General features: G+C 40.9%; 1 protein-coding gene across 1 annotated transcript; it reads left to right on the top strand.

Annotated features, from left to right (window-relative positions):
• The first annotated feature begins 7,376 nt into the window (after positions 1 to 7,376).
• ubiad1 (UbiA prenyltransferase domain containing 1) lies at positions 7,377 to 15,227 on the top strand. Its single transcript, XM_042098766.1, has 3 exons — positions 7,377 to 7,570; positions 8,433 to 9,122; positions 14,461 to 15,227. The coding sequence occupies exons 2-3, from the start codon at positions 8,531 to 8,533 to the stop codon at positions 14,946 to 14,948; spliced, it is 1,080 nt and encodes a 359-aa protein (XP_041954700.1). The 5' UTR covers positions 7,377 to 7,570; positions 8,433 to 8,530; the 3' UTR covers positions 14,949 to 15,227.
• Positions 15,228 to 16,057: the final 830 nt, after the last annotated feature.

Below are 16,057 nucleotides of genomic sequence, written 5' to 3'. Positions count from 1 at the left end.
TTATTTAAGGCCGCCACAGATAGTACGGAATGAGCTTGGACCCAATGCAACAATAGCTTCAGGGAGACCCATGCAGCAACTGCTCCGCCGAGCTCCTGCTACCCTGCTACAACGGCTCCGCTGAGCCCCAAGACCCATGCAGCAAAAGCTACATAGAGCTACAGGACCCATGCAACGACAGCTTCGCTCAGCCCCAAGAACCTTGCAGCAACAACTACTCTGAGCCCCAAGACCCATGCAACGACGGCATCGCTCAGCCCCAAGAACCTTGCAGCAACAACTACGCCGAGCCCCAAGACCCATGCAACGACTGCTTCGCTGAAGCCCCAAGAACCACGCAGCAACAACTACGTTGAGCTCCAGGACCCATGCAACAGCAGCTACGCTGAGCCCCAAGACCCATGCAACGACTGCTTTGCTCAGCCCCAAGAGCCATGCAGCAACAACTAAGCAGAGCTCCAGGACACATGCAACGTCGGCTCCACCAAGCCCCGTGAACCATGCCGCAACAGCTACGCTGAGCTCCAGGACCCATGCAACGTCGGCTCCACCAAGCCCCGAGAACCATGCAACAGCAGCTACGCCGAGCCCCAAGACCCATGAAACGATGGTTTCACTGAGCCCCAGAACCATGCAGCAAATGCACCGAGCTCCACGACCCATACAGCAGCAGCTACACCGAGGCCCAAGATCTGTGCAATGACGGCTCTGCCGAGCCCAAAGCCCCATGCAGCAACAGCTCCACCGAGCCCCAGGACCCAGGCAACGATGGCTCCACCGAGCCACAGGACCCAGGCAACGACGGCTCCAACAAGCCCTAGGACCCATGCAGAAGCAGCTCCGCTGAGCCCATAGGACCATTTAGGAACAGCTCCGCCAAGGTTCAGGACCCATCTAATGACTGCTCCGCTGAGCCCCAAGACCATGCAGCAACGTCTCGGCTGAACCCCGAGACCCTCGCGGCAGCAGCTCTGCTGAACCCTGACACCCATCGTCCCCACGGTTATGCAATACACGAATGTCCGCCACTGAGCAAGCGCAACGAAGATCCACTCTTGCGTACTTGCCGCTTGCCTCGCTATACTTCGCAAGGGGTTCATGTCACACCCTCCATCATGTTTACCGGCCTTCTTTGGGCTGCTGAGATGTAGTGAGTCTACATGCCCCTCATCTCATTTCATTCCCGATGGCAGATCTTGAGCGTTAGACCAGGACACAATACGTTTACTACCAATATACCCATCACACTACATCTCATATCGGTCAGCTCAAGCAACCTACTAGCACGCTCTCTTCATCTCAGATGAAGGGTACCCATCACTCGTCACAGGTTCCAGACTCGAATAAATATGCTTGTCAAATCCGGTTCCCGCAGACCGCTACTCTGTGCATTCAGGATAGGAGCTGCTACTACAGCTGCATGCATTGGCCTATCAGAGGAGCAATCAAATACTGAGCCGTTGGTCCACAGATGCCTATCAGTCCTACTGTACATCCACTCCATCTGGTGGATCTATGACTTGCTAAGCAAGCGCTAATGTAATTTCGGTAGTGGCCTTCCTTTCTGCTCTTTTGGGGTGCAAGCGGCCATTGCTCTATCGCGATCTCCGCTTCAGGCATTCCATGACCACGGCCAGCTACCATGCCAAACACGCGCTTAGCTTATACACTCAGTATAGCAATCATGCCGACGGGTGAACTAGTGAAATTATGTTTTCTAAACAAAGTTCAGGAGGAGCCCTTAGGGATGATTGACAGCAATTAACTCACCTGTCTTCCGCCGCCAGGGTATTTAAGCCGGCCTCCTTATCCATACGTCACATGCTGCGGCGCTCGCAAAATTATCCCTCCTCCTCCCCCTACTCCTCCATTTCACTGATCCAGTTACGCATCCTCCTTACACTGGGGGGTGCAAGTGGCCATCGCTCTATCGCGATCTCCGCTTCAGGCATTCCATGACCACGGCCAGCTACCATGCCAAACACGCGCTTAACTTATACACTCAGTCTCAGACAAGTTGATGAAGTTGCAATGTCTTTATGTCATGAAGTTATTCCTCACAAAGAACAGATACGTTGGTAGCCTACATACCAATTACTCATATTTGAAACCTTATTTTACAAAATTCCAAAAGATCTAGAAAGTGAGAGAACAACTTATGGATCTACATCACTGTCACTGTCATCAGGTGACACAGATGTCTTTGTGTGCCTGTTATACCACATAGCAATTGTTCTGGCTCATCCGCAACTCAGGAGTGAAAAGATCAATATTACCACTTCATGATATCTGCATAGCGCTGGGAGACGAGCTCACACAGTGTCTCCCAGCACTACATGTGCTGACTGGGTGCGATACAACCAGCAAAATATCAACCAAACTTGCAGCTCTGAACACTGTCCACAAACCAGACAACTCTTTTCTGGTTCTCAATGTCAACTGTCCACAGCTAAAGAAAGTGCAACACAAATGGCAGAAACATTCTTGGTCAAATGTCTCAAACCATCAACGGACATGGAGACATTTGACGACCTGCGCATTGCTGTGTTCGATAAGATGGACTTTGAGAGGGCCGCTTGCACCTCAACTAATGCAAGAAAACATATACAAAGAGCCTATTCAACAGCAGCTTTGGGTCCAAACACCATTTACAGACACCACCTTGATCTTAAATGCAGATCAGATGCTTATGGTTGTGTAAGAAAGGGCAGTTTATTAGTCCCTGAGATTGTAATCTCAAAACCTGAAGGTTTACCAGATCCCTGCTCGTGTGGCAAGTGTGCACACAAGAATGGGTGTCCCTGTCGGGGAGCTGGTATCCATTGTTGCTGTTACTGCAAATGCAAGGGAGGCTATAGTTCCTAAAATCCTATCACTCAATGAGGTCTCACAGTGTTTCCCACAGAATTCAATTATATTTGTGGTGGTAGGTTTGCAGAATTAACTTGAATGCAAAATTTTTTAACAAATTAGCGCAGCGTGGTTATGATGCTAACCAGATTTAAGCACAATTTAGTACAACCTGGAAAATCATTGTGTGGTGGTCAATGTTGATATTGTGGTGGGCCGCCACAAATAAGTCAATGTAGAAACACTGTCTCATCATCATCCCCATACCTGGACTCTGTTGTGAAAGTTTTACCTTGCAACACAGGGAATAATCCTGTTGTTTTGTATTTTTCACTTTAACGTTCAAATGATAATAGCAAGGTTCGATATAAACTTATTTTTTGCCCCCAGGCAACATTGTACCATTGCGGAATGAAAATCAATATTTTACAGATATGAAGTTATAATAATACAAATTATCATAGGAAATCATCAAAATCACTGTTATGTACTAGTTAAAAGCTCCATAAATCTCCCCAAACATTCTCCGGTACAGTATACATACACACACAACTACACACACATATCCATGAGTTTGCACACTTACACCCATGCATACTCATGTATGCGTACTGATGCACACTCATGCAAGTTACCTGCACCTGACTTTCTGAAAGTTTAAGAAGCAATTTGTCTCAAAAGAGAAACACACGGGGTAGGTAGGCCTATAGCAAATAGATGGATCAGTCAGGCCTCAAACTTGGGGCTACAGGGTAGCAAGTCTGCAGCTTCACCGCAACATCAAAAAGCCATGGATGTTGGTATGATAGTCAGGGCACATACCATAGCAATTGCATTCCATAAAACTTCATGAAGCACACTCATGCACTTCACAGGTGCTTCCCTACTTAGAATATTTGGTATGGCCATATGCAAATCTGTTATGGTTCAATGTTGCAGTTTTTTGTAATTTCCTATGACACCTACATTGATATGTTATGAAAAGTTGTTGATAATACACCGGTAAATGTATACCTGATAGTCACAGTTGATAAAAATGAAAGGTTCCTAGGGTTAACCTTTGAAATTCCATAGAAAATGCTTGGGTCATTTTTGACCCCACGCATGGAAAAGTGTGATACTGATACAAAAAATGCAATTACTTAAAAAATATACCAATTAGATACAAATCCGAATGGCCTCATGTCACACAACCATGTCAGACAACCTATTTGAGGAATACATGGAAGACTAAACGATAACAATTTAAAATGACCAAGATATTGCAAAAAAACAACCGCTGGGGTCATTTTTGACCCCACTTATGCATCCCTTGTTTGTATACAATTAATTTTCCATTCAATTCAGCACAAAACACAATTAAAAATATAGCCGCAAGCGGCAATGGCGGGCCCGAGCACCTGCGGGCGGCAACCCGTGACATTTCGGAATCCAACAACGCCCCGACGTGGTCCGTTTGTGAAATGTACATATTTGATGCGTGTGCTGTTTGTTTTGGTATTTTATTTTCTGGCACATTTACTTGCTTGGCCAAGTGGGGGTCGCAATGCAAGGCAGGCACATTGGGTGTCATCATAATCATAATATATATTAACCTGAGAATTTCAGACCATTCATTTTGAGCAAAGAACATTTCTGATACACTTTTTGGTTGGCCAGATGGTGGCGCTATGTTAGGCATGAAAATTACATATGTGAATACCATCCAAATAATGATATTTAATTAAAATTTTGTACACATTCCTCCTCTTGCCAATTGGTGGCGCTATGCAAGGCAGGTTAATAAGACATATGAATATCATCATCATGATATCTAATTTTGTGTAAAATTTCAGATCAATCAGTCAAAGCATTGAACATTTGTGGCACATTTCCTGATTGGCCAGATGGTGGCGCTATGCTCGGCATGTGAATTCCACATGTGAATGTCATCACAATCATAATATCCAATATTTTGTAAAGTTTCAGATCAATCCATCAAAGCCTTGAACTTTTTTGGCACATTTCCTGCTTGGCCAGATGGTGGCACTATGCTAGGCATGTGAATTACACATGTGAATATCGTCACAATAATGATATCTAATATTTTGTTAAGTTTCAGATCAATTAATAAAGGCAATGCCAATTTCTGGCACATTTTCCTGCTTGGCCAGGTGGTGGCGCTATGCCAGGCAGGCCCATTGGGTGTCTGGATATCATCATAATCATAATATCTATTAACCTGAGAAGTTTCAGACCATTCATTCAATGCACTGTGACTTTATGACACATTTCCTGTTTATATGGTGAGATATTAAAATCATGACATATTACAACTAGGGTTGTCAATCGATTAAAAAAATTAATCGAATTAATTACATATTCTGTGATTAATTAATCTAAATTAATCGCATATATAATTTTTGCTGTGAAAGTATTTTAAATATTTAAACTCAAATGAATCATTGAATAATCAGCATTAGTGACATTAAAGTTCAAAAACTCTTTTATTATTATTTTCACTGTTCAAATGATGGCCATAATAATCTATGATATGACCTAATATGCTGAGGAAATAAATTCAAAAGTGCTTCGGGAATAAGTTTTTTCAGGCCACAGATATAACCTAGGGGACACAATGAAACAAATTAATACTCCCCTCTATGTCAACACTATTTCTTTGCATTGATGCGCGACTTAAAAGTAAATGTTCCGATCAATGAACTAGGCAGCACATGTTCTTCTCTCCTTCATTTTTCAGTCTAATGGTTACTGACTAGAACGGCTTGGGGTCAAAGGTCATACGGAATCGATTAATCTGCGTTATTTTTTTAATCAGTTATTTTTTCTCAAATTAATTAATCGAAATGAATCAGTTATTTTGACAGCCCTAATTACAACATATCAAAAATCCCTTCGCAATTTAACATCAGCAACTTCTTGGCATAATGTTAGCCAAATTTCACATGAATCTGTCAAACCGTCAAGGAGGAGTATGTTAAAATTGATCATGTGACATCAGTGTAATTGCCATTCTTTCTGTTGCCAGGTGGTGGCGCTATGCCAAAAATGCATTATGGGCATGTGAATATCATCACTACCATGGTATTCAAAGACCTGTGAAATTTAAAACATTTCAAGCCATTAAAACATTTCAAACATTTCGTCAAATTACAACATATCAAAAAAAGCTTCACAATTTAGAATCAGAAGCATATTGGCATCATGTATACCAACTTTGACATGAATCGGATCAATCGTCTAGGAGGAGTACATTAAAATTGATCATGTCCACAACGCACAAATTCTCAACTACCTCACTTCCTGTGGGCGTGGCTAATGGCATGTTAATACAAAAGTTGTTTGTTTTTGGGAGTTACATACACCCCCCAAATTTGGTGTGTGTATCTAAAACTATATGCCAACCACAAGTCACAGTGACATAAGGGGGCGCTAGCGAGTCTCTGGGCCATACCCGGGGCCAAGCTTTTTTACCTAGCTGCTTTGTGTGACACCTGATGTGTGTGCCAAATTTCAAGACTTTTCGATTATGTTAACCACCTCAAAATATTTGCCAACCACGGGAGCAGTCACCTAAGGGGGCGCTAGCGAGTCCCTGGGCCACGCCCGGGGTCAAGCTCTTGTACCTAACTGCGATGCGTGACACCTGACGTGTGTGCCAAATTTCAAGAGTTTTCAACCATGTTAACCACCTCAAAAACAGGAAAGCAAAAAAAGTGGAATAACAATAATACTAATCCTTACAAAAACAATAGGGCCTTGCGCCCTTCGGTGCTCGGGCCCTAATAATCCTTACAAAAACAATAGGGCCTTGCGCCCTTCGGTGCTCGGGCCCTAATAAAAATAATAATAATAATCCTTACAAAAACAATAGGGCCTTGCGCTCAGGCCCTAAATATCAAACCAGAATTCGTACACATACACTACATGGTCACTGTAAACATTGTCATCACTTCATAAAATCTGTACCTTCAAGAATTTATATGTACGCATATTTAATGATATATTGCCTCATTTGCATATTTTATTTTCTTTTTTAGGCAAAGTGTAATACAAAAAGTATTTCTCTTAATATGAAGATTAATCTGGTATAAATGTATGGGGATATCTATAAAGGGAAAAAAAGTCCCATTCACCTGTAGTGTGATAATAGTGTCATCTGTTGTGGTCATTTTCAGGACTTTCGTCCCGAGGAGATTTTGGCACACATCCCACGTTGTTCAGTGGGGTCATATTAGTCTATAACAGTTGAGATATTCTCCGCTAAATGAAGTGTATACAAATCTTACCCAGGACCTCTACTATAAGGAACAAGATTTTTTTCATACCCAGGACCTAGACTATTAGACCCTATGCTAGCAAAATATGCAAAAAAATCAATTTTTACAAGAAAATCCAGCGGGATTACACAAGACACCGTACTGTGGGGAAAAAACAAAGTAATCACGGGGGCGGTACTTGCATCCCAGGTGCCGCCAAGAGGAACCAACTACACTAAAATTATGTTTTGGTAGGACTCTTTTTCTGACGCACGTACAGTACGTGGACAAAATGGCGACTGACTGGTCTCTTGAAATGCTACTCTGAAGACTGCACTGTTGGGTTGAAGTTTACCGGCTGTTAGGATAATGATATGCGAAATGACAGTTGGCAATTAACATTCTAGGAACAATATAATGCATTTCAAGTCTTCCCAGAAGGACGTTACCAATACATTTCGGTAGGTTATATTCTCATCATAAGCATACAGTTAGTTAACACACATGAGTTACGATACGACACGATACTGCAGTAGCTGCTAACGTTAACGTTAATGTTATCGTTAAACTTGGCTGGCTCACGTAATCTGCTTAGTTAGCCAACTTTCTTGCACGACAGTATGCTGACCTGCTAGCGATAACAATAAGTTAGTGATAACTTGTCCGACATAAATATCGTACTGCCAGTTAATTTGCGTTAAACCCTCAGACATGTTAATTGATATTATCGGATTTATTCACATAATTAATAAAATAACAAATTTACTGTATTGCTAAGGTTTAGCTGGCAAATTAGTTATCACTAGCAGCAGCTACAACGTTATAGCTACACTGATCGCAAATGCATGATCTTTCTGCATATCATGCAGCCAGTTACTGTCTGTAACGTTAGGGCTGTGCCTTTTCATAGGCGCAAACTTCGATCCATTACCTGAGCTTTATTGTTCAACCTAAAGTGGCCACTCGTTACAATGGGTGTGAATGTTCAGGAGCCCAGCCCCATAGTACATTTGCATATATTCATTTAGCAAACACTCCTACTCAAAGTGACTTTTATGTCAATAATATAGCAAGGTCCATTGTTCCCGGAGCAACTTGGGGTTAAGTGTCTAGCTCAAGGGCACAACAGTGGAAGCCGGGAATTGAACCCACAACTTTTCAGGCTACTATAAAACTAGGGTGATGGCGAGTCAGAGTTGTCGATCTTTATTCTGTGTTACATTCCTTTTTTGGACTGAGAATAAGGCTTGAGGATTCGTCTGCTTGTAGAGAGTTAGAATCTAGATTGCTGACAGTCTTTTTCCCTATTTGTTTTCATTGTAGGGACCGCATCAACTTCTTGTAGCTTACTGCTTAAATCACCTTGTACGAGGTGTGTTGAAGACCTGCAAGTGGATGCTGTATGTGAATCTGACCAGGCAATGGCCCAGGGTAAATCTGCCTGCTCGGAATCATCCACGTGTGTTCTAGCAGCTGGTTCCGATGGTCAGCAAGATCCCATACAGCCTGTCGAAGGCGATGGCACAGGATTGAGTCTGAAAGGACATGTCCGCAACAACTACACAGACAACAACAGCTCATCAGGGATTGCAAGGGTGGCAATGGATGTCAAACACAAATGTGAAGCCTATGTGCTGGCTCTACGTCCTTGGAGTTTTAGTGCTTCCCTAACACCAGTTGCCCTGGGCAGTGCCTTGGCTTATAAACTTGAAGGTCAAGTGGACCTGCTGGTGTTGTTGGTGTGTGCGGTGGCTGTACTAGTCGTGCATGGTGCTGGGAATTTGGTTAATACCTACTATGACTTCTCCAAGGGCATTGACCACAAGAAGAGTGATGATCGCACACTGGTGGACCAGATCCTTGAGCCACAAGATGTGGTTATGTTCGGAGCAGTCCTGTACTCAGTTGGCTGTCTTTGTGCCACATTGCTCTTCTTTCTCTCCACCCTTAGACTGGAACACCTGGCACTCATTTATTTTGGTGGCCTCTCAAGCTCTTTTCTGTACACAGGAGGTAAAACAGCCAATTGTTTTCTTATGCTACAGGGTTATTCCACGTCAATTGAACCAGGGCCCACGCACTTAGGTCTCAAAAAATCTGAAAAAATTACCAGGTGTACCTATGTTATCCAGGAGACACACTGTAAAATTACTCTTATGTCAAATCTATACTTTCCAAGATACAGCCTATTTTACAGGGGGAGGGGGGTGTCGATTTTGGTCTGCCTCTTTTTTTTGTCAAAGTTCACAAGCCCACAGCGCAATAACTAAACCATGTAGGAGGCTCAAATTTTGCTTGCTGGTACATAAATAAGAATAGTATGTAGCAAAATCGTCACGCTTGGTCTGGATGATCCTGCATGGTCATAGTTGTCCCTCAAAGTTGATCAAAATTTTATTGGAGTTTTTGGCTGGGCTCTGTTTAGGCCTTCAGAAGACAGCTATGACCATGCAGGATTATCCAGACCAAACGTGACGATTTTGCTACATACTATTCCTATTTATGTGGATGCAATGCAAAATATGAGCCTCCTACATGGTTTAGTTCTTGCGCTGTGGGCTTGTGAACTTTGAAAAAAAAAGAGGCCGAACAAAATCGACACCCCCCTCCCCCTGTAAAACTGGCTGTATCTTGGAAAGTATTGATCTTACATAAGAGTCATTTTACAGTGTGTCTCCTGGGTAACATAGGTACACCTGGTAATTTTTTCAGAATTTTTTGAGACCTAAGTGCGTGGGCCCTGGTTCAATTGACATGGAATGACCCTACAGTGCATTTTCTTGTGATCTGTTTAGTGCAGTGGTTCTCTAGCTGGGGGCAATGGAACCCTGAACAACCAACCGCCGATCAGAGTTTAACAGACCACCAGGCGCAGAGTGTGTCCAAATGTGTCTGAAATTAACATCACCTTAATCAGATATGTGCCACGTCAACAATCCCATGTCAAAATAAATGGCAGGACTATTGCAGGGTTTCCACGGGGTCATAAAAAGTCAAAAAAGTCTTAAATTTGATAATAAGAATTTTAGGCCCTAAAATTTCATAAAAACATCCCGATTTTCCATACAAGGTCATAAATTACATTTAGTCACGTCTTAAATTCATACACTCGTTCATTCATTGGTTCTACCATTGCCTTTTCCCCACCAGAAATGCACAGGCGGCGGTATTAATTCATTCCGCCTCTTGTTGTAGTTCTGTCTGAGGAATCTGGGTGTTATCACAGCGTTCCACAATTCAAGGTCGATGCGGCAGTGCAGCAAACAGACTTGTCGGAAGGACTTTTAAAGAAACCCGTGCAAACTCCAAACACCCAGGCTTCACTGTCATTGTTTTCTTTTACAGTCTATGGTTGAATGTTGCACCAGAGAGGGTTGAAGCAGGTTTCTGTGAAATTCCAGCGATTAAATCCATTAAGAATGACAGTGTTGTTTTGGAATAAGATACGTATTTCATGTCAGTGTGCGCAAAGCATGCTTCTAGTGCTTACCGTAGCCTATGTGTCTTCTCCTCACACACACGTACGCAGCTTTCAACCTTCAACTGTCATGTGTGATCATGGGCGGATTATGAACTTTTGGGCCCCTGGGCCCAGATGTATTATGGGCCCCCCACTAATTGTCGTATATGTGTGAGGGGGGGGTTTGGGGGTCCTCCCCCAGACATTTTTTAATTTGTTTGATGTGATTTCCTGTATTCTGGTGTATTTTGGGGATTGCCAATACTAAATTCAATCAGATTCATAGCCTACATCCTGATTTGTTGATATTGAGGCAATGATTCCATGCAAAGACTTGAGCTTCAGGGCCCCCTGACCCCTTGGGCCCCTGGACCTGGGCCCAGTAGGCCCGTGCAGTAATCCATCCCTGTGTGTGATGCTGTGACCGCAAAGCAACAAATAATAGCCTAATAGCCTAGTAGCCTAGGTTAATGTTAAGTTGATTTGCTGAAATGCATCTCTCAAGTTTGTGTTGCTACCCTACCTAGGCTATGGAATTTAGTTCATTCATAACATTGCAAGACACTTATCTCTGCCTTGATCCCAGAAAGATTTTCTTTGGCTTGTTAGTTTTTTTAACATTTATTTTATCTAATGAGATAGAAAACACAATGATTTTGCATCCACATATCCTTGCACTATGCACATTTTCCACTAGCCTAAAACGGTGAGACTGAAAGCTAATTACTTTTTTACGTACTTCTTAAAATGACAGGCACTCAATTACACCTACACACCACCAATGTAATGACAATAAAGACAAGTGTAATAGTTTACAAATCAATATGAAGTATTCAAATTACTAAATATTTAGCTATTACTAATTATCCAGATCATAAAATACTAGAAATTATTAACAAAATATACAGCTCTGGAACTCATTTAAATGTCACTCAGCAACAGTAGGATAAAATCAGAAAAATGTGCAGTGGTCTCCTGATGTTTTCCAGAGCTGTATAAAGTTTATATGAATTTCAAAATATGAAATAAAAACATATAACATAAGCCATCAGCTATGGCTCGAAGAGGATGCGTTTAGTAGTTGCCTCAAACCCGTCCCCGTCCCTAACAATCGGTATTAATTAATAGGTACCAATCAAAAAGATCGATACTGCGCGGGATTCCATCTGTGTCGTCTCCAGTTCCACACACAGTGGGTTCAGATCAACCTCCTTGAACCACCTTGACAGCGGAGGTCCTGTGGGTGTTGAATACCGTGACCAAACACCACTTGTACGGGAACGAAGATATAGGCAAATTTTTCCAAACAATGTTCCCAGATAGCATCGCCCAAAAATATTTTGAAGGGAATTTTAATGACTAAAGTTATTTTTTGTAATTTGTGTAGGTTATAAATTTAAATCATAATGGTCATAAAAAGGTCTTAAAAAGTCTTAAATTTGACTGACTGAACCCTGCAGAAACCCTGTATTGTGAAGTAATCTGTTTTTAAGGTTACAAAAAATTCCATCTCTGCACCTCACTGTTTTTTGAGAAATTGGACAAGATATGGTGTAAAATTGAAATGACAAACAGTACATGAAACATATTCTAATCTACAGTGCATTGATGTTGAAAGCTGTCATCGCATCTTTCTTTTTTAAATGAAAATGTGCCTTAATGTGAGGAACTGACAGTTTGCAGTTAAAACAATCTGATGGAATTGACAACAAATAACAAAAAAAAATAACAACTTATTTTCACAAAACAAATTGAGTTCATGCCAGTCATTTTGTTTTACTGCCGATGCTAGCTGCTAACTAGCCTGATGTAGCCATACTCAATTCTAGTCAGAATTTGAGTATGATACTGTTTGATTGGGACGTGATTATGGAGCTTATTTCAACCGATACATGGGGAGAAATGCCTCTGCACTTAATTGGATAGACCTAACTAATTAGAGCAACGAAATAGCCTACCATGAATCCTGTAGAGAGAACAGCCAAAACATCCTTCTTCTTGCTGTTTTAGTTTTGTTTTGTTTTAGATCGTTTTTAAAAGTTATATATATCTTGTACAACAGACGCGATAGCCAAATCTATTCTAGCGACAACATTTTTGTTATATACAAGATCAACCGAAGCCTGCTCAGGTGATAGACTAGAAACCATTGGCCATCTGTCCATCATCGAATAAAGCCCGCCTGGACAATTAGATTGGTGCGGACTGCTCTGGTTCGATTGCTTGTCAATGGAGCAAGTCCAGTCCGAATTTCCCGACCTCAAATTTTGTGACCGGGGATAAATTCGGGCTGGCTTCCAGACTAAATGCTAACAGAACCTACTAGAAAATAATGGGGTTATCTCTAAGAATTTTTAAATCATTTTCTCAGAAATCTGCAGGAATTGGCATATAGATGTGAGACAGGAGATGATAATATTCAAATTAAGAATATTTAAAAACATGTGTGATGTGGCAAGGGATCCTAAAGCTTGATGGATGCCCTTGATATTGCCTGATTTTGTTACATTGGTGTACCATTCTGAAACTGTATGAAACGCATGTCATTTGGAAGTTTGTGAGTTAATTTAGCTTTTTATGTTAAAGCCTATTTTAAGTTTTACATCTTTAAAACACATTTTATTGAATGAATGGTTGAACCCTTCTTTGTTGACACACTGTTTTTATTTGTAGTGGGAATACGATAAGTGTCATAAATGTGACACAGTACTAATACAATTGAGGAGGATAATTGTCTCATATACATTCTATTAACATTTAAACATAACATTAAAAATATGTTAATTATTGAACCTGATAGTTTCAACTCCTGCACATGTTTTGTATAGAGATGCACCAATTTGGAAATTTGAGGCCGATAACGATAACTGTTATTTATTGGTTTGTTGTGGCCAATACTGATACGATAGCTGATAATATTACTCTTGGATTTTTTTTTTTCTTTAAGTGCAAGGTACAGCATTTAATAAGCAGCATTTCATTTGCAGTCATTTTGCATACCACCAGTGACAGACAGAACTAGATAGATAGATAGATAGATAGATAGATAGATAGATACTTTATTGATCCCAAGGGGAAATTCAACATTTTGAACTCATAATAGGCCTGTCCTCAAGCAGCAAAACTAGTCATCAAAATAGTATGTGTGGCTCCTTTAAGGTGAAGGTCAGTCAGTGAGTGTCTGTCCAGCGAGAATGGACGGAGATAAACGGAAAAGCTGGAAAAATGCTGGTGACCGGATCCGAGGTCATGATGAAGGAAACTTGCATAGTTTCAACTTCAATTGAATAAAGCATGGAATTTATGGAATATCGTGAAATTTTGGAAAGTCTATTCCAGACATGGAAAGTCAGGGAATTTTGTACAGGCACCGTTTGCATAAGCTGCATTTAATTAGTTATTGGCATTATGGACTAGTTGTTATAACACAGTGAATGCAAAGAATTGTGGCTTGTGTAAGGCTACCAGCATACCATTCCATGTACCATGACTGAAAAAGGGGATGCATTTCTGTTATGTTATTACAAAGCAGACAGCTGCCTTTGATTTGTAACCGGCAGATCTGAAGCAAAATTTGTTTTGAAGTCATATTGGTCTATTCCATGCCAACACATTAAAAATTCAGAGCATTTCAGGGTTTAGGAAATTTGCACGCTACAGCTTGTAATGGCTTTGGTTTCTTGCCTACTAGATAATGTCATGTTGCTCTGTGTCTGAACAAAATGTGTTCTAAAAGTCTACAACTAGAATCCTGTTTCGCCCAACATTTAAGAAATACCATGTTAAAATGTGATTCTGATGTAGTCAGATGTTTTACTCTTACCTGAAACATGGGATGGGGTCATTTTTTTTCTGATATTCTACTAACATACAAATTCATTTGTCTTCTAGGAATTGGTTTCAAATATGTGGCCCTGGGTGATGTCGTTATCCTCATTACATTTGGCCCTCTTGCTGTGATGTTTGCACATGCTGTGCAGGTTGGATATCTTTCAGTATTGCCTCTGGTCTATGCCGTGCCACTTGCACTCAACACAGAAGCTATCTTGCATAGCAACAACACCCGAGACATGGACTCTGACAAGCAAGCAGGCATTGTCACATTGGCCATCCTGGTGGGGCCTACATTATCTTATGTGCTTTATAATCTTTTGCTTTTTGTCCCTTATGTACTCTTCTGTATCCTGGCCACACACTACACCATTAGCATGGCGTTGCCCTTGCTTACCCTGCCTATGGCCTTCCCCCTAGAGCGGCAGTTCCGCAGCCAGTGTTATTCCAAAATACCCCAAAAGACTGCGAAACTCAACCTGCTCATGGGGCTGTTTTATGTTTTCGGAATAATCTTAGCACCACAAGGCAGCTTACCATTACTGTGAAAATATTTTAGAGATGTTGCTATTTGTTTTCATGTAAAAATGCTTCTCATTGTTTTGTATTTATGTATTTGTGTTCCCTACAGATTCCAAAAGTAAGTTACTGCAATAATATTGGAAAAATGATTTATCAAAAAGACTTGCAGGCTCACACATTCAAGTTTGGTTTTTGTATGTCTATGAGGGTGCTGTCAGGAGGTCTTCTTTGTAATTTTTCACTACCTCTGATTTCTAAGTATAAACTGAAAAACAACCCTTAAATAAAGAAACAAGGCCATTGTACTTTCCTTCCAGGCCCTGTATTTTCTTTTGCATTTTCACCATTTTGAAAGAAAAGCTTAGATTTGTAATCCCTTGTCTCCTTCAGATCTATAATATTTTGAGCTCATTGTTGGTACCATGAAGAATAAAATGTGCCTTTAAAATTATTGTTTGTATGTGTAAAAGCTTTAGTAAACTTAATTGTTTGATGCAGGGGCATGTCTACGGTTGCTTGATGGTCTTTTGGGCCCCCACCGTCGACTTCAGGGCAGCTCTGGGGCCTCATTACAGAAACTTCCTAACTCTGAAATCCTATCTTATCTCAGTTTAGGATGGCATTTAGGATTTTTGGTATTACAGAAGCATGTTTCCCAACTGCATTTAGGAAAAAGGCCTATCTTAACTTAAGATAGGAATTTGGCCATTACAGAACCATCCTAACTCAAGAATTTCCTAACTTATGAATCCTAACTTAGGATGGCACATACCCTGTCCTAAATGCAAAATAACTGCCAAAACTGACTGCAACAGTCTTGTGAGAGTGGTTGCCTAGCCTATGACAAGATGATGGACATGGCTGTTAGGGACACCATAAAGCATATTTCACTAAATAAGTTAATTAAGTGAAAACTTAAAAATGTAGCCTATAAGCTATGTGTTTTAAAACAATTATAATATTTATAACAATTAAATATTAATAATTATAACAGAATATTAGACTATTACTGGTATGTATTATTATAAATATGTTTTTTGTTTTTCCATTTTTTTATCCTGTTCATCCAATGAATCAATATTGACACACTCTCTTTCTTCCTACATAGGCCTAACCTAGACCTATTTCTCTCTGA

This window comes from Alosa sapidissima, chromosome 7, assembly GCF_018492685.1.
Source record: "Alosa sapidissima isolate fAloSap1 chromosome 7, fAloSap1.pri, whole genome shotgun sequence".
Classification (NCBI taxonomy): Eukaryota; Metazoa; Chordata; class Actinopteri; order Clupeiformes; family Clupeidae; genus Alosa; species Alosa sapidissima.
This window is presented reverse-complemented; position numbering and strand designations above follow the sequence as displayed.

What these genes read in the sequence shown, in the direction of transcription:
- ubiad1 (XM_042098766.1), top strand. Translation starts at nt 8,531, where the DNA reads ATGGCCCAGGGTAAATCTGCCTGCTCGGAATCATCCACGTGTGTTCTA. An exon ending in CTCTTTTCTGTACACAGGAG is followed by an intron (nt 9,123 to 14,460) that starts GTAAAACAGCCA and finishes TTTGTCTTCTAG; the next exon opens with GAATTGGTTTCAAATATGTG.